Source organism: Oryctolagus cuniculus, chromosome 10, assembly GCF_964237555.1.
Source record: "Oryctolagus cuniculus chromosome 10, mOryCun1.1, whole genome shotgun sequence".
Taxonomy (NCBI): domain Eukaryota; kingdom Metazoa; phylum Chordata; class Mammalia; order Lagomorpha; family Leporidae; genus Oryctolagus; species Oryctolagus cuniculus.
The window spans coordinates 92,295,106-92,313,969 of record NC_091441.1 but is presented as its reverse complement, the minus strand read 5'-3'; the positions used below and the strand labels follow the sequence as shown (position 1 = coordinate 92,313,969).

The 18,864-nt window shown below is 38.5% G+C and overlaps 1 protein-coding gene across 3 annotated transcripts in view; it reads right to left on the bottom strand.

The window, feature by feature from the left end:
- DENND6A (DENN domain containing 6A) overlaps nucleotides 1-18,864 on the bottom strand; it is a 92,969-nt gene that overhangs the window by 27,755 nt on the left and 46,350 nt on the right. For all 3 annotated transcript variants that reach the window (XM_002713264.5, XM_017343899.3, XM_070050677.1), the window contains exons 5-11: nucleotides 18,463-18,543; nucleotides 17,367-17,472; nucleotides 16,410-16,489; nucleotides 15,317-15,379; nucleotides 14,489-14,544; nucleotides 1,787-1,909; nucleotides 1,178-1,273 (exon numbers count right to left, since the gene is read on the bottom strand). In XM_002713264.5, the coding sequence (XP_002713310.3) occupies nucleotides 1,178-1,273; nucleotides 1,787-1,909; nucleotides 14,489-14,544; nucleotides 15,317-15,379; nucleotides 16,410-16,489; nucleotides 17,367-17,472; nucleotides 18,463-18,543 (605 nt within the window). The remainder of the gene's footprint in view (nucleotides 1-1,177; nucleotides 1,274-1,786; nucleotides 1,910-14,488; nucleotides 14,545-15,316; nucleotides 15,380-16,409; nucleotides 16,490-17,366; nucleotides 17,473-18,462; nucleotides 18,544-18,864) is intronic.

Genomic DNA, 18,864 nt, shown 5'->3' with positions numbered 1-18,864 from the left:
GCAATGGCGGATATGAAAAGGGCTAGAGACAATAAGACTGGGAAGGCAGCTGTGGTGAGAAGATAACAGATGTGAGATATATTTTACAATGTTGAATTGGCAAAATTTCATTAAAATTTGATATGAAGCCTGTTAAGGAGAAATTTATGACAGTTTAGGTTTCTGATAATTAAAATTACTATAAAAGAAAGGGGTATGAGATCAAGGGAGAAAAGAGGCAGACATAAAGAATTCAGTTAGAATACATTTTTTGTTTCCAATGTTATTTTATGATATCTAGTTGGCAATGTGCCTTAAAAACACAGACACATACAGACAGACAGACAGACAGACACACAAACACGCACACAAATTCTGGACACAAAGGTGTGGACCTTGCAGAGATCTGAGCTAGGGAAGTTAGATTTCAGTCATTGGTACAGGGTCTTAAGAGGTCATGGATATACATAAATTGGTACAGAAAGAAACTATCACTCTGAAATCAGAACCCAGAACACAATACTGCAGAATATCAACACTTAAGGCATTAGCAGAGAAAACAATTCTACAAAGGATGTTGAGACACACCACCAGACAGCCTGAAAAGAACAATATCAGGGGTTAAAATATTGTCAAGGTCAGCAGTGTAAATGTTACAAGAAAGAGAAGGTAGGGAAAGCAGGGCAATAACATGCCCACTGGGTAAGGCAGTGAGAAAAGCCCTGCTGACTTTGGAAAGAACATATTCAGTCACATGGAGAAAACAACATGCAGTTCACGGAGAAGCAACCAGAAAATCAAGAAGCTGAGGCAGTAAATGGAGTTCTCTGTCACGGTTGTTTTAGAAACCTACCTACAAAAAGAAAGTGAGCAATAGAGAAGGAATGAGGTAGGCTAGGGTGAGATTATTTTCCCCCTGTTAGACTGGGAAAACGCTTCATTAAAACAGTAGAATTAAAAGTACTGTTGGATGGCTATTAATGATAACACATATTCCATTAATAAATACAATCACTCAAAGAAAGATACTATCTCTTGAAATCTGAAATTATTACCAGTAGCTCTTCAAATATTCCTTTATAAAATCAATATTCCTGTAAGTTGTAAGTTTTAATTAAAATGTTATTACTAACAATACTTCTGCATATTTTGGTTATAAAAGTTAATATCTAGTCAATAAAAGTTACTGTTTACTCACGGAGCTTGAGTTCGGGTAGTATATTCTTTGAATTCACTATCATGAATAGTGAAATAAGGCCGGAAATCACTGCAGTATTTTAATGGAGAAATACAGCTGTAGAGCAGAAGAACAGGGAAAACAAAGGGCAAAGAGATTCAAGGCTCTACTCCACGACTATGAGACATTTATGTACACAGTGTCTACCCAAGGGGAGGATTTTATCCCAATAGCAGGCAAGCTCACTTCAGGGAACCAGAAAGACAAATGGAAATGTGGAATGTGGAATGACCCATTTCAAAGAACAGGTGTGGTGCAGAAGACGGGTTGACATTCTCACTCTACCATTCACTAGTCATGTATGCCTCTGACTAAACACTGACCATTTATGCAACTAGTGTTGGTCTAGGGCCAACTTTACGTAAGTGAATGAATGTGCTTGTGGTGCAGAACAACAAAAACATGCTTTTAGCCCTCACGGAGCCTGATTCAAGTTTCTCATCTGTAAGATGGTGATATAAGCACTACCCTCTGTCAGGGTGGTTGTGTGCATCAATTCAATAATCGTGGGGAAACACAACCAATGGGAAAGTGCTCCAAATCCCACCATCAGGAACCCACCATACTCACTTAACAAGCGCCAATACAGTCTCTGACGACTCTGATGGTGATGGTGCCATGACCACAAGGGGTTCCCCCAACAGCACCAGCTCCCAAAGCATCTGACTATGAAGGAAAACTGGGCAGAAACACCTAAAAAGTGTTGACACCATAGAAATATTTAATTATTTATCCAATCTTGTTTTATAATTTCTTATCTAATCATTTATTTTTTAAAAAATATTTACTGGGGCCGGCACCGTGGCTCATGTGAGCCGGCATCCCATGTGAGCACCGGGTTCTAGTCCTGGTTGCTCCTCTTCCAGTCCATCTCTCTGCTGTAGCCTGGGAGGGCAGTGGAGGATGGCCCGAGTGCTTGGGCCCTGCACCCACATGGGAGACCAGGAGGAGGCACCTGGCTCCTGGCTTCAGACTGGCACAGTGCCGGCCATAGCAGCCATTTGGGGAGTGAACCAACAGAAGGAAGACCTTTCTCTCTGTCTCTCTCTCTCTCAGTGTTTATAACTCTACCTGTCAAATAAATAAATTTTAAAAAGATTTTTAAAATTATAAAAAAAAAATTATTTATTTATTATTTGTTTGAAAGGCAGCTTAGAGAAAGAAAGATTGATTTTCCATCCACTGGTTCACTCCATAAATAGCTGCAACAACCAGGGCTGAGTCAGGCTGGAGTCAGGAGCCAGGAGCTTCATCGAGGTCTCCCATGTGTATAGTGGGGCCTAAACACTTGGGTCATGTTCTGCTGCCTTCCCAGGTGCATTACCAGGGAGCTGGATTAGAAGTGGAACAGCCAGGACTTGAACTGGTACTCATATGGGATGCCAGTGTCACGGGTAGTGGCTTAAACTGCTAAGCAACAACGTCAGCCTCTGTAATCATTCTTTAAAAACCTCACCTTAACATAAATTCTTCCTATTATCTGTATCTTAACCTGATAGAGAAATTCATTTAGTACATGGTAATACCTAGAGACCTAAGCGCCTCTAATACACATAAAAAATACATCAATTCCAATGAAATGACTCATTCCAATTTTTGTAAAATTAAATATTAATACAACCAGCCACAAAATACCTTATAAATAAATGCATATAGTTGTCAAATTTGTATACCATACAGGATATCTATTTTATCAATATTTCTTTGTTAAATTTGGATTTCTAGTCTAAATATTTTGAAAGAAACAAGAAAAAAACAATTTTTAAGTTAAAAAATTTTTGATTAACATGTAAATGTGTACAGTTTTAAGGGGTCCAGTGTAATATTTTCAACACATGTGTACAGTATGACTAAGTCAGGCAAATAGTATTTCCATTTCCTTATTATTTTTTTTTAGGTTTGGAACTTACCAGCTCCTCAAAAATAATTAACTTCCCAAGGGGCACTTATTCCATGGACTTAATTTAAAAAGTTGATGCTTTTGATATTAAAAATGATTAGAAAAAAACATAAAGGGGAGTTCTTATGCTTATTAACAAAATTACTTCCGGGGCAGCTCTTCCCCTACAGGAATGCTGCATTTATTATAGTAGGCCTGGAACAGGGTGGAGGCCTCTCAGGACACAACTCTGGCTAGAATGTTTTACTAAGCCTCAGACACTAGAAAATTTTACTTATTTAGCAATTTCTTCCTGGTGTAGTAACAATTTTTCCTAGTAGATTAGAGAAGAAAAACTCATCTACTTATGAAAAACATAACCAATCCACATAGTTGAAATGCACAAAAGAAAAATCAAAATAATATTTATGTACAAAAATACACAACAAATGTATGAGACGAAAATTAGGAGAGTTAAAATTTTTTTTTAAGATTTTTATTTTATTTATTTATTTGAAAAGGAAAGTGACAGAGAGGAAGAAATCTCCTATCTGCTGGCTCACTCCCCCAGGGGAGCTGTCAGGACTCAAATCTGTGCTCTGATATGGGATGCTGGAGTCACAAGGGGTGGCTTTACTGGCTGTGCCACAATACCAGCCCAGAGAGTTAATTTTGAAATGCAAGAAGACAAATGTGAGGGCCCGGTGCTGTGGCAGAGTAGGCTAAGCTTCTGCCTGCAGTGCCGGCATCCTATTTGGGCGCCAGTTCGTGTCCTGGCTGCTCCTCTTTTGATCCATCTCTCTGCTACGGCCTGGGAAAGCAGTAGAAGATGCCCCAGGTGCTTGGGCCCCTGCACCCATGTGGGAGATCTGGAAGAAGCATCTGGCTCCTGATCTGCCTAGCTCTGACTATTGCAACCATTTGGGGAGTGAACCAGTGGATGGAAGACCCCTCTCTTTGTCTCTCCCTCTCTCTGTATGGAACTCTACCTCTCAAATAAATAAATAAAACCTTAAAAAAAAAAAAAAAAAAAAAAAAAAAAAAAAAAGGACAAATGTGAAGGTAGTGAAAAGAAAAAAAAAAACCCTGAAGGATACACTAAGGAGTTATTTCTCTTCCCTTTGACAACTGACTCCTAAAGCAAAGCACAGTACCTATCTCTGCCACAACAGGAATGGAGTCACACTGGCCCAGAAGTGGGTGTCAGAGTTTGTGCAAGGTACAGTGGCTAATCTATATGAAGAGGGAGGCCTGCTATGAAGCTGTCAGAGTGCTTATGTAGAAAGGAAGGTATATACAGAGACACAATGTGTTGACAAAGTTGTCCATGGTATAGGACCAACTGGCACAAGAATGAGGGTGTCCCCAAGGAGAAGTGACCTGAAGTGGCCTGTGTAGGCACACAGGCTGGGTAGGAAGGACATTCACGTGTTGGTTGATCTGTGTTGGGAGTTAGAGGCCAAGTAGGGGACAATGGCATCCACATGAAGAGTGGTCTAGTGGGACACAGGAATGTGAATGGGGTAGGAAGGTATCCACGTGGAGGCCACTCCAACCTGAGAAGTGAGCAAGGTAGGGAAGATGTCTGTGCAGAAGGAGAGCTAGGTGAGAGCATCAGAGCCCAAGAGAGGTAGGAAAGGTATATGCACAGGTGACAGGATGCAGCAGAGATGAGAGAGAGGTTACTAAAAGGGGAATGATCAAATAGGTAAATAAATTAAGAATACAGGAGGAAGTTTCTCAGAGGAAAATATGAATATGAGAAGGGAGAAGACTAGAAGGAATACTGTCATTTTTCATTTGAACTGAGGGTATTGCTATGACTTTATGGTTTTCAATGTATATGAATATAGAAATAAGTGTATATAAAAATGAGCATGTGAGCATCTATCTGTAGGTGCATTTACTCTCTTTTTAAAAAAAAAAAAAAAGATTTTATTTATTTACTTGAGGTAGAGTTACAGACAGTGAGAGGGAGAGGAGACAAAGGTCTTCCTTCTGCTGGTTCACTCCCCAAATGACCACAACAGCTAGAGATGCATTTACTCTCATACCACACACACACACACACACACACACACACACACACACCCCTAGCTCTATCTAGAGAGTCTAAAAGCAAGGAACCACCAACAGCAATGAACAAATCAAGTGCCCATATCTTGTCTTCTAAATTCTATTCTCTGTTCAGAAAAATCAAGACTCTTTGGATTCCAAAACTGGGGAAAATACAAAATAATCTTGGAACCCAAGGGAACTGAAAACATAAATCCACAAAAAGACTTACACACAAATGCTAATGGCAGCATTATTCATATAAACTAAAAAGTGACAATCATCCAAGAATCTAGCAAATGATGAATAGAAAAATAAAATGTGGTGTAACCATACAATGGAATATTATTCAGCCATAAAAACTGAAGTACTGGGGCTGGTGTTGTGGTGCAGTGGGATGACACCCACATACCACATCTGAGTGCAGGTTTGAATCTCAGCTGCTCTGCTTCCAATCCAGCTACCTGCTAATGTACCTGAGAAGGTAGCAGAAGATGGCCTGGGTACTTGGGCCTCTGGCACCCATACGGGAGACCAAGACAGACTTCTGCGCTCTCAGCTTCACCTGGACCAGTCCATCCAGGAGTAAATGATCTCTTCTCCTGCCCCATCAATTCCTGCCCCTCTCATCCCTCTGCCTTTCAAGTAAATGAGCAAATAAATAACTTTTTAAAAAATGAAATACTAAACCTTGAAAAAGCTATACTAGAAGAAAGAAGGCAAACACAAAAGGACACAAATGAGTAGCACAATTCTATTTACAGGACATGCCCAGAATATGCAAATCTATAGAGACAGGAAGTAGGTTAGATTTTGTCAGGGGCTGGAGGAAGAGGGAAAGGGAACTTACTTTTCAAAGTGATGAAAATGTTCTGGAATTAGGTAGTAGTGGTGGGTGCACAAGTTTGTGTATATACTAAAAGTTAATGAATTATACTTTTAAAGAGTATTATATACTCTGTAAATATCTCAATTTTCTTTAACTACACACACACACACACACACACAAAACTAGAACATCTTGCACCAGAAATCTAGGAAAAGTTCAAAGAATAATAGAGGTATGTCAAAAGAACACAGATGAGCTTCAGTGGTTATCAACAGCCAAACTAGAGATGGTGAAAATCAAAATAGATAAATAAAGTATGACCAACTGAATATAAGAGGAAACCAAATAATAACACACACAGGTATCCAAACATAGTGTGGTGGTCTGAAATACATCCAAAAATTCTTTGACATTTCTTTCAAAACATGAAGCTTAATTCCTCCCTTCTTGAGTATGAGCTGGATTAATGGCCTGCTTATGATAAACAGACTAAGACAGAAATGACATGTACAACTCTGAAGACTTGAACTCAAAGGACATTGTGGCTTCAATCTTCTCACATTGCCTGTTCTGGGAAAAGTTAGCTGCCACGTCGTAAGAGCATTCAGGTAGTCCATGAGGAAGTCCACACAGCCAGGACTGAGGCCTCCTGCCAGCAGCCATAAGGAACAAGATAACATCTTGAATAGCAACTACTTAAGAGATCTGAGCCAGAACCATACACCAAAGCAGCTCTTATATTCCTAACCCTCAGAAACTGTGTGAAATAATAATATAGGGGTGGGCATTTGGAGGAGCAATTAAGATATTACTGGGATGCCCGCATCCCATGTCAGAGTGCTTGGATTTGAGTCCTGGCTCCACTTCTAATTCCAGCTTCCTGTTAATGCATGTCTTAGCAGGCACCAGGTGATGGCTCAAGTACTTGGGTCCCTGCCACCCACATGAGAGACTAAGACTGCATTCAAGGTTCCTGGCTTCAGCCTGGCCCAGCCCCAGATGTTGCATCATTTGTGGAGTGAACCAGTGGATGGAAGATCTCTGTCTCTTTGTCTCTGCCTTTCAAATAAATAACAATAAACAAGTAAACAAAATTAAGAAAAATATTTATTATTTGTTCTTTTAAGTACTGGGGTAATTTACTACACAGCAATAACTGACACACATAGTTTCAAAGTATGTCCCCACTAAACATTCAATTACAAAAGAAAAAAACAGTAAGTATGTGGAGAAGTTTGCAGGATACCACGTTAATCAAGGGATCAAAAGTGAACACCATCAGTAATGATTGCCACTCCCTTGCCACAGATATAAAGCCAAAATCTAAACAGGTAGAATACCAGACAATCCTAAACTGAGAAGGCTTTTTTGCAAATAGCTATCCTGTAATCCACAAGAAGCTCATGGTCACAGAAGTGAAAGAGTGAAGGATTCTAAACCTAAGGAGACGGAAGAGGCATCAGCTAAGTGCAACGGAAGATTCTAAATCCAGATATTATAGTGACAACTGGTAACATTTGAATATGGTCTTATTAGATGATACAAAAGTATCAATGTTAATTTTGCCTCTTTTGATGGATACATTGTATCCTTATTCACAGGCAAGAGACTATGTATGTAGGGAAGACAAAGCCTCAGATCTTCAGCTCACAGTGGTCCCCTTTAACTACAGTTTCACTTTCTGTGGTTTCACTGTGATCAACTGCAACTCAAAAATATTAAATAGAAAACTCCAGAAACAAACAATTCATAACTTTTAAACTGCATTCCATTCTGAGTAATACGGTAAAATCCACATCACTATACTCTGAAACAAGGCACAAGACTTCAGCCTAATGCTATGTCATAGTGTCTATGCCATTCACTTCACTTCTCATCACACAGACACTATCACCTCACATCATCACAAGAAGGGTGAGTACAGCACAATAAAATACTGAAAGACCATAGTCACATAACTTTTATTACAATGCAAGGTAACTTCAAAAAATTCACAAAATAATGGAATTGTAAGACAAGTTTGGGTCTGGAACATTGGCATAGTGGGCTAAGCCTCTGCCTGTGGTACCAGCATCCCACATGGACGCCAGTTCTAGTCCTGGCTGCCCCTCTTCCAATCAAGCTCTCTGCTGGGAAAGCAGTAGAAGATGGCCCAAGTCTTTGGGCCCCTGCATCTATGTGGGAGATGCTGAAGAAGCTCCTGGTTCCTGCCTTTGGATCAGCCCAGCTGCAGCTGTTGCAGCCATTTGAGGAATAAATCAGCGGACTGAAGACCTTTCTCTCTGTTTCTCCCTCTGTAACTTTACGTCTCATATAAAGAAATAAAAAAAAAATTTTTTAAAGAAGCTTATTTTGATGCAAAAATATTTTAAAATCCATGCATTTATCAGCAGTCTTCAAAAAGTTCATGGAACATTCATATTATAGAAAAAGTATGCACAAGGGCCAGCGCTGTGGCACAGTGGGTTAATGCCCTGGCCTGAAGGACCGGCATCCCATGTGAGCGCCGGTTTGAGACCCAGCAGCTCCACTTCCAATCCAGCTCTCAGCTATGGCCTGGGATAGCAGCAGAAGATGGCCCAAGTCCTTCAGCTCCTGCACTCGCATGGGAGACCCAGAAGAAGATCCTGGCTCCTGGCTTCAGATTGGCACAGCACCGGCCGTTGTGGCCATCTGGGGAGTGAACCATGGGATGGAGGACCTCTCTCTCTCTCTCTCTCTCTCTCTCTCTGCCTCTCCTCTCTCTGTGTAACACTGACTTTCAAATAAAAATAAATAAATCTTAAAAAAAAAAAAAGAAAAAGTATGCATGGATTTCACAAATTGTTTACACCAAAATTCTTGCTTTTTAATCCCATTTTCCACAAAGTTTTGAACACTCTTATTTATGGAATTCTGTCCTATCTGCAGTTTTAGGCCACCATTAAGGGCTTAGGATATATCCTTTGAAGGTAAGTGGAGACTACCATAACATCAAATGGTTCTGGGGAAAAAAAGTATTCCATATATATATAATTTAAAAAAATGAATAAACAGATAAATTTAAAAACAAGTAAAGGCAAAATGGGAAAAGGCCCATATGGAAACCATATAGTGGGGTGCCCTTAAGGCATCAAGTTGCAAATAACTATCAAGTACACTATTATCTAGTAAGTACACTAAGGTTATCAGTTAAGGGCACAAACAGAAGATAAGAAGTACATGTACTGTTCTAAGATGAAGCTTTTTCTGAAACTTTTGTATTACAGTTACTTTTTATACAAAATAGTTTTAGTTTTATTGGGGTATTAATATTTTTTAAAATCCAAGAAATGAAACCTGGTGCCAGAATTATGGCTTAGTGGGTAAAGCTGCTGCCTGCATCAGTGGCACCCCATATGGGAGCTGGTTAGAGTCCCAGCTGCTCCACTTCCAATAAAGCTTACTGCTAATGCACCTGTGAAAGCAGCAGAGGATGGCCCAAGGGCTTGGGTCCCTGCACCCACGTGGAAGACTCATAAGAGGCTCCAGGCTCCTGATTTTTACCTGGCCCAGCTCTGGCTGTGGGAGCCATTTGGGGAATGAACCAGCAGGTGGAAGATATTTCTCTGTCTCTCTCTCTCTCTCTCTCTCTAAACTCTGCCTTATAAATAAATAAATAAATCTTTAAAAAAAGAGAGAAAGAAATGAAGCCTGTCTTCAATTCTAACAAATATTAGTGATATGATCAACCACAGTATAGAATTATAGGGAAATCACAGGCCTTTTTCAGTACCATTTTAAAAAAAATTTTATTTAATTATTTATGAAAGTCAGACTTACAGAGAAAGGGAGAGATAGAGATCTTCCATCTGCTGGCTCACTCCTCAAATGGCCACAATGGTCTGGCCAAAGTCAAGAGCCTGGAGCTTAATCTGGGTCTCCCACATGGGTGCAGGGATTCAAGCGCTCGGGACATCTGCTGCTGCTTTCCCATGCACATTAGCAGGGAGCTGGACCAGAAGCGGACCAGCCAGGCCATATGGAATTCCGGTGTAGCAGGCAGCAGTTTAATCTGTTATACCACAAGGCCGGTGCCATAGAACCACATTTTTCAAAAACGTTCAAGTATTTATTTAAGAGGCACAGAAGCAGAGAGAGAGGGAGAGAAAGAGAGAACTCTTATTTGCTGGTTAACTCTCTGAAATTCTGAAATGCCAATAATGGAAAGGGAGCCAAAGCCGGGAACCAGAACTCATTCCATGTTTCCCATGTGGGTGACAAAAACCCAACTACTGAACAATCACTGCCACCACTTAGGATCTGCATCAGCAGGAAGCTGAAATCAGGAGCTAGTGTAGGGAATCAAATCCAGGTGCTCCAATGTGCAATGTAAACAGCCTAATTGGTAATTGGTAATTGGTAAGGCAAATGCCCGCTCCTCATACCAGTTTTATATCATTATTCTGGAGTACCACGCCTTTAAGCTAAGCTTCTACTTCCCAAAAAGCTATCCTTTGAAAAAAAAAAGGTTAGAAATTTACTACTAGGAGATAATGGTTTCAGTCTTTTGAGAAAGACATGCTATTATAATCTTGAAACCTAAGAGAAATTAATACACGTCGGAGAGCATCACACACATTTTCTTTGACTTTCTCAATCTTTAAAACACAAAAGTACCCCTAACTATTGTCTACTCTGCCAATCGTTAGAAAAGCAAAATTGTCATCCGTGGAGCAATATATGGGAGGAAGAAAGAAGGCATAACTGATGTGCTTCTCACTTGTACTAGGAACCAACAGCAAGTATCATCAGGTAAAATGTCCTTGACTCTAAAACAAAAGAATACAAAAAATGCCCTTCAGTTCCACTCCTAACTTAAAACTGAATAAGAAAATTATTTCTGATATCAAGAGAGAGTTGGGCTGGTGCCACAGCTCACTAGGCTAATCCTCCGCCTGTGGTGCCAGTACTCCGGGTTCTAGTCCCGATCAGGGCGCTAGATTCAGTCCTGGTTGCTTCTCTTCCAGTCCAGCTCTCTGCTGTGGCACAGGAGTGCAGTGGAGGATGGCCCAAGTGCTTGGGCCTTGCACCCACATGGGAGACCAGGAGAAGCACCTGGCTCCTGGCTTTGGATCGGCGCAGCACGCCAGCCGTGGCGACCATTTGGGGGGTGAACCAATGGAAGGAAGACCTTTCTCTCTATCTCTCTCTCTCTCACTAACTCTCCCTGTCAAAAAGAGAAAGAAAGAGAGAGAGAGAGAGAGAGAGAGAGAGAGAGACCTGAAACCAAAGCCATAGCTGTCCATGGAGTAGCCTAACAAGCCTTGACCTAGTCATCAGAGGCACAGGGACCCCTACATTCAAGTGTGTCTCTGCTACTCAACTTCAAATGCCTGTCTCCATCTTTTCTATCAGGCTCAGTCTTTGCAGAAAAATATCATCTCCAGGGGCCACTGCTGTGGTGTAGCAGGTAAAGCCTCCTTCTTCTGTGCCGGCACCCCATATGGGCGCCAGTTCGAGTCATAGAGGCTCCACTTCTGATCCAGCTCTCTGCTATAACCTGGGAAAGCAGTAGATGGACCAAGTCCTTGGGCCCCTGCACCTACGTAGGAGACCTGGGAGAAGCTCCTGGCTCCTGGCTTTGGACTGGCTCAGTTCCAGCCATTGCGGCCATCTGGGGAGTGAACCAGCAGATAGAAGACTCTCTCTCTGCCTCTGCCTCCCTGTAACTCTGCCTTTAAATAAATAAATAAATCTTTAAAAAAAAAAAAGAAAAATATCATCTCCAGCATAATTAATAAACATTTAAACTCTCATTCACACTAAATAAAACCATGAAATGTAAATGATACATACACATGTAAGAAATATTGTCATGGATAAAGCATGAATACAATCACCAGATATTAAATGTCTGACAAAACATTACTGCTGTGGGAGATTATTTCTCAAGGTTCAGTTTTCTCATCCCTTGTGAAACAAGAATTTAAAAAGAACAAATTATCCTGTCCTATGTAATTCATATTCAAGACAGGAGACTACTATTCAAAGATGTTACTGTTGGGGTACTTAATTACCACACACACAAAAAGATAATATCAAAAAAAGCATAACATGCAAACTCAGAAGTTCAAAAAAAAAAGTCTGCTAATGGAATTCTAATTAACTTACGCCATTTCTTCAAATTATTCCTTAATGAATCAAGTATCAAAGCTATCAAAAGTATGTATCCCTATTATTATATTTTCCTGTAATATTTATTTTGGGGACATTCTTTTCACTATATGACTATTCTAACACCAAAAAAGTTTAATGAGAATTAATTTATTTTAAAGTCACATTTAGGGGCCACTGATGTGGTATAATGGGTTAAGCCTCCGCCTGCAATGCAGGCATTCCATATTGGTGCTGATTTAAGCTCTGGCTGCTCCACTTCTGATAAAGCTCTCTGCTAATGCTCCTGGGAAAGCAGAATATGGCACAAGTTCATGGACCCCTGCCCCCAGATAGGAAATCTGGAAGAAGTTCCTGGCTTCTAGCTTTGGCCTGACACAGCCCCAATCATTGAGGCTATTTGGAGAATGAAACAGTGGATGGAAGATCTCTCTCTCTCTCTCTCTCTGTCTCTGTCTCTCCCTCTCTCTGTGTAACTCTGCCTTTCAAATACATAAATAAATCTTTTAAAAGTAAAAATAGTCACATTTATAATTTACACACAGTAAAATTCATCTTTACCAAAGCTATAGAATAGTTCCATCACCTCAAATACGATTCTCCTTCCCTTTGTAATCGATTTCCCTCCCCTCACCCAGGCAACCTCTTGTTCTGATTTCTGTCCCTACAATTTTGCCTGTTTGAAAACATCATATAAATGGAATCATTCAGTAAGTAACTTTTAAAACTTTGGCTCTTTTCACTTAGCATAGTGCTTTTGAGAGTTATCATTTAGCTGTATGTATCATGGTTTGTCTTTTTTCCTGCTTGAGTAGTATTTCATGTATGTTTACATGTTACATTTTGTTTATCCATTTACTAGTTAACAGACATCTGGGATATGTATCATTTTAGCCTGTTATTAATAAAGCTGAGATAAATGTATAGACATTCACATACATATTTCTGTGCAGATAAATGTTTTCATTTTTATTGAGTAAATACCTAAAAGTAGGATTATTGGGCTGTGCTAAGAGTAAGCATATAAAAATAATTTTAGCACATAAACTAATTGATCTCTGAAGTGATGTTCCATATAGTTTAGAAGTCACCAAAAAAAAAAAGGCCCTTCTCTCAAAAAAGCCCCTCATTCCATGTGTTTCATAATTCTTTTAGTATTCATTAACTGTACATTCATAACAATGGTTTCTCAAGTTGGGTTACCCATCAGAACCATCTGCAGAACTAGAACTTGGGCCCCATTCCAAAGATTCTTATTTAGCTGCCCTTCTTTTTCGTTTTTAAATGCTAGAATATCTCTTTTTTTTTAATTTTACATTTTGAGGGGCCAGCACTGGTAAAGTGATGCCAGCATCCCACATGGGCACCGGTTTCTGTCTCAGCTGCTCCACTTGCAATCCAGCTCCTTACTAATGGCCTGAGAAAAGCAGCAGTAGATGGTCCAAGTGCTTGGGCCCTGGTACCCACTTGGGTGACCCCAATGAAGCTCGTGGTCCCTGACTTCTGCCTGGCCTACCTCTGGCCATTGTGGCCATCTGGGGAGTGACCCAGTAAATGGAAGATCTCTCTTCTCTCTCTGTAAATAATAAATCTTTTTTTTTAAATTTGCATTTTGAAAGTTTTCAAACATATAGAAAAATAAAGATACTAGTGTAAGAAATCCCATTTACATATCACCTACATTTAACAAGTAGTATTTGTCATTTTTGCTTCACCTAGTTTTTTCTTACTGAAATTTTTTCTTTAAATTTTTTTTTCTTTGGAAAGGAAGAAAAAGAGATAGAGTTCCCATCTACTGGTTCACTGAACAAATGTCTCCAACAGCCAGCATTGGGCCAGGTTGAAGTCAGGTGTCAGAACTCCCACATGGGTAGCAGGAACCCAACGACTTGAGCCTCCCAGGTATGCATCAACAGGAAGCTGGAATTGGAAACAGGGCTGAGACTTGAACCTAGGCATTATGACATGGGATGTAGACATCCCAACTTTATCTTAACTGCTGCACCAAATGCCAACCCCTCACTGCAGTATTATTTTGCACTGCAGTATTTTCAAATAAAATACAGTATTCATGACATTTCACCTTACTTCAAAATACATCTCTCATAAAGAAAATTTTAAAATATTATTATAATAACATTCTAATGTCAAACAAAAAATAATTTGTTTTAACCATGTAATACCCAATCCATATCCAAATTTCCCTGTCAAAACTCATAATGTGCAGCTGGGAATGAACTATTGATTTAAAGCATGTAAAACCCCATTACTCTTTTCTTTCAATTTTTTTTTCTACATCCTACCTAAGAACATTCATTTTCTAAATAAAGTATCACAAATAAGAGACAAAAGGTAGTTAAAAATTTTCCTTTACCTGAAAAGATCCACCTCATGAACTGTAGGTAGAATAACAGATATGTGTGTGTCTGCCTAAGAGAAAGAAAAGAAATAGAAGAAAAGGTATCACCAAAATTGGCAGAAATTGATTTTTAAAATGTCTACCTCATGATCAATAAGCCACGCTGGTTTGTCTGCTTTGTAAAGATTATCTTCTTTCAGCAGCAGCCCGAGAAAATTGGTATTACTAATTTCCCCCAATAAAGCAGAAGATAAGAGAAAAACAGATATTAAGGATAAATAATTAATGTTAGATTAATTCACAACTGTATGAAATAACACTATTAATACTAGCTGATATAAAAATAAATGGAAAAATTAGCTTTCCTACTGCTTTCCATATTTACTCAATTCAAAGAACAAAGGGAGTGCCAAGACACCAGTTAAAACATTTCAGATGAAAAATTCAACCACACCCATGAACAGATGTTACTTTCATGAAAATGAAGGCAACTGTAACCACATAATCCGTTTGACTAAATCTCCTGTAATCAGAAAATTGCCAGCCACTCTTCTATGGTAAGAGGTTTTGCTGGAATTAAACTTCATTAAGAAAAAATTTACTTTCCTTTGTCCTCACAGTTATGGTATAAATTCTTAGTTATACAAGGACTATTGCAGAAGTAACAAGGAAAAAAAACTCTAAAAACCATCAGAAATTTTATTATCAACCCACAAAAAAATTATTTAGTGGGACACTTCTTATATGTTTAGAAATATATAATAAACCCATGATACTTAATCTGTTAGTTTAAAAATTCTGTTAGGCAGACTGTGCTGATCATTCTACCAAAAATCACACTACCTGCTGAGTTAACTGCACTATTTGAGTTGTCCCAGGCTTGTCATGACATGTGGGAATTCGTACCTTAAAGAGAAAGAGAAGGACATTATCTTTAGCTATAAAAGAATGAGGGATCAGAAGTTCTATATTCAGCTGCTAAATAGGTGAACTCAATAATGCCTTAAAAAACTGGAAAAACAAAATATTTATTTCAGATTAAAAAACTAAGTTCATGTTTATTTTCAGTCACAGCAGTAAGTTAGTGAACCAAGGCTTCCATTCCCACAAACATACAGAAATCACCAACTTCTGAGAAGAAAATGTACTGAGAAAAAGAAAAAGGACATGAACTCCATACTGCTTCCTGTTTATTGTTCCAATCTTTGCTTCATTGATATATACACACCCAAACACACCCTCTAAGGCTTGCCAAACTTCTGGACAAATCTCACAGGAAACAATGGGAACTCCCAACTTAGAGCTATCAGTACTACATTTGATGATTTCCCAAGGAAAAACAGAACACATTTCCTTTAAAAAACGAGCACATCTCAACAAAGAACAAGGTAAAAATAAGTCAAACTTGATAGTGAACAGAACCGCAAAGCACTTACATTATACTTCTGAGAAGACTGAGAATAAAATAACTTGAAAAATTACTGAACAGACAGCTATGCCCTGGGGTGAGCATATTTGGTCTGGCATTGCATGTTAAGAAGAGCATTTTTGACTAAGAATCATTGGCTTTCCTAATTTCTCTTATTTTTTAGTAATTCATACTTGATTCTACTAGTGATCTGTTTCTGTTGTCTATCTCTCTCTTGGGTTACTGGTAAGCTCATGGAGTTACAGAATTCTAAGAGGTGGCATTCACCTCACAGGTATTACATATAATGACAGTCTTGTGCATCTACAAGATGCAATAGGACTAGAGGCATCTGGAGTTATGTGAAACAAGATCAATCGCAGTATCACTGTAACCCCTCACATCAATGACAGACAACTGAAAGCAGTAACACTTCCAAATGTTACTAAGAAGTTAAAAAGTAAAATCTTTGTGTGAATATCCTGCCAAGTTCTTCAGAAAGAAGAAAAACAAGATACCAGTTATTACCTTCATTACCACTCCCATGATAGGCAAGTATAACGTTTTCCCTGGCACTGGAGCAGGCCATCGATCAACATCATTACAAGCTGAAAAAGAGAACAAAATATTTTCTTGGCGTAAGTGGAAATATTAGTGTTAAAAATGGAGCATTAGAGATAGAATTCTACTTCCTATAGAACAGGAAAAATATACTGGGAAGAAAAATAAGGTAAAAATAAGGTATTCAGAAATCTATATGCTCTAGGCTATATAAGTTGGCTAAGAAGTTTTTGAAAGCAATGAATTAATAGCTAATAGAAGTCTTCCTAGAATTATTACTGCCAAAATTCACTACAAAAGCATACCATCTGGCAGAGGACTTCCATCTGTGCCAAGCTTCTTAGGATTTCTGTTTAATAATATCCCGAGTATTATAACTATCAACTCAGAATTGATTTATTACCATCCTAATAAATAGACTACGATGTTAGAGAAATAATCACAAAAATAGCTGTTTTTGCAGGTAAAGATGCCATGCAAACAATTTTATAGCTCTCTCCCAATATACAGCCTTAAATTTCACTTATTTACTTATTTGAGAGGCAGAGAGAGACAGACAGTTCTCATCTTCTGGTTCACTCCCCAAATGCCAGTAATGTCCAGGGTAGGCAGAGACTCAGAACTGGAGCCAGAAGCTGGGAACTCAATCCAGGTCTTGCACCTGAGTGGCAGGAACAAATTACTTGAGTCATCACTGCTGCCCTCAAGGTCTGCATTACCAGGAGGCTGGAGTCAGGAGCCAGAGCCGGGCACTGAATCAGGCACTCAGCTATGGGCTATGGGCATTCTAACCACTAGGCCAAATCCCTGCCCCAATCCCTAAACTCTTACCTAATTTTTGAGAAGGTCAAACTTTATTTTTAGCATTCATTTCCAGTAAAATTTGGAAAATTCCTTCATAAAGGTACACAACTTTTAACTTACCTGCTTCTAAATAAGGTTCATTCTTTTCAAAGTACTCTGGTGCTATCTGTTTCAGCACAGTGTGAAAAAAATGAATATATGGCAGTTTGCTGATCAAAACCAAGGACTGGAAGGAAAAAAGAAACAATTTTTAAACTGCCTCATGGTCAGAACTTAAGTTTTCCATTCATTTCTTGCATGTACAATTGTTAATATGCTAAATTCAGCAAAAAATATGGCTCTGAAATAAGGTTTTTAAAGTACTAAAAGGAAACAGAAAACCATTGCTGTGGAATGCAAAAAGTTCAATCTTATTACTACACTTTAATAGCATAAAACCATACTCAGATTTTCCTGCTCTCCAGGAAAAACAATTTCCTATAAACAGACCAATATAATGGATAATTTCCAAAGTCTTGCTATTGTTGTCCCTGGTAAAGTAATATCAGAAATTGGCCATTTTTAAAAAATTCTTCCTATTAAGGAAAGAACAAATGGTTCAGCTTTTGGGAAAGACTTAATTTTATATTCTGCAGTTGTCATACCTACATACTCTATAGTGACTTTATAGTCTGATTACTTCAGATACAGATTATGCTGATTTTTTCTTTTTTAGTTTTTTTTCTTGAAAACCAATCCTTTTTCTTTCCACCTAGTATCAATTAGTAATCAGGGAAAATTCTGGTTACAAATGGGAAAAGTATGTCCAGTTAGCAGGGCTTAAATTGTACAGATTTGAGGGGGGAGAGGGGAGAAAAAGATTGTATATTTAGAATGGAAACAAAATGGCTAAGATATTGCTACAGTTTATTTACTGGCTCTTCAGAAAGAGACACTGAAGGGTTTTGTTAGTTGTAACAATATTACAATCTGTTAAGTAAAATCTTCTCTACAACAATTGTAACTTACTGTCAAGAATCTATCAAACACATAGAAAAAAATTCAACAGCACTTAAAAATCTGGGGACAAGTGTCTGTAATCTAAAAATGTTTATAAAGTATAAACTCTACCTGTGTTAAAAGATGAAATGCCAAAAACTTTAAAGACTGGTGATTCTAACAGTTTCTATCTTTTGAAAATATAGAAATATTTTTAATAATGAATATGAAAAATTACCTTCTGAAAGTAGCCTCTTTTTAGGGTTTTATCTCGAACTTGTCGGAAATACACATATCCATAAAAATAAGCAGGATCTTTCTATGAAAGAAGTGACAAATATGTATATAATATATATGTATACATAGCTACCCTTTAACACCAGGCTCCTATCTAAACCCAAATCAAGATGTGAGGTATACACAAAGAGCCAGCTGTATCTTTCTACCAATAAGCAACAACCATGATGGTTAACTGCCAGATGACAAACTTGCTGTCTTAGCCAAAGATGAAATGATCATAAAAATTTCACTACTAAAATCAGATTTTTCCCTCTATAACATATCCAGATGATGTTCTTTATTCATATCTATATCGGGATCAAGTTTAGCAAACAATCAAATTCTATGTTTCCCCAAAACA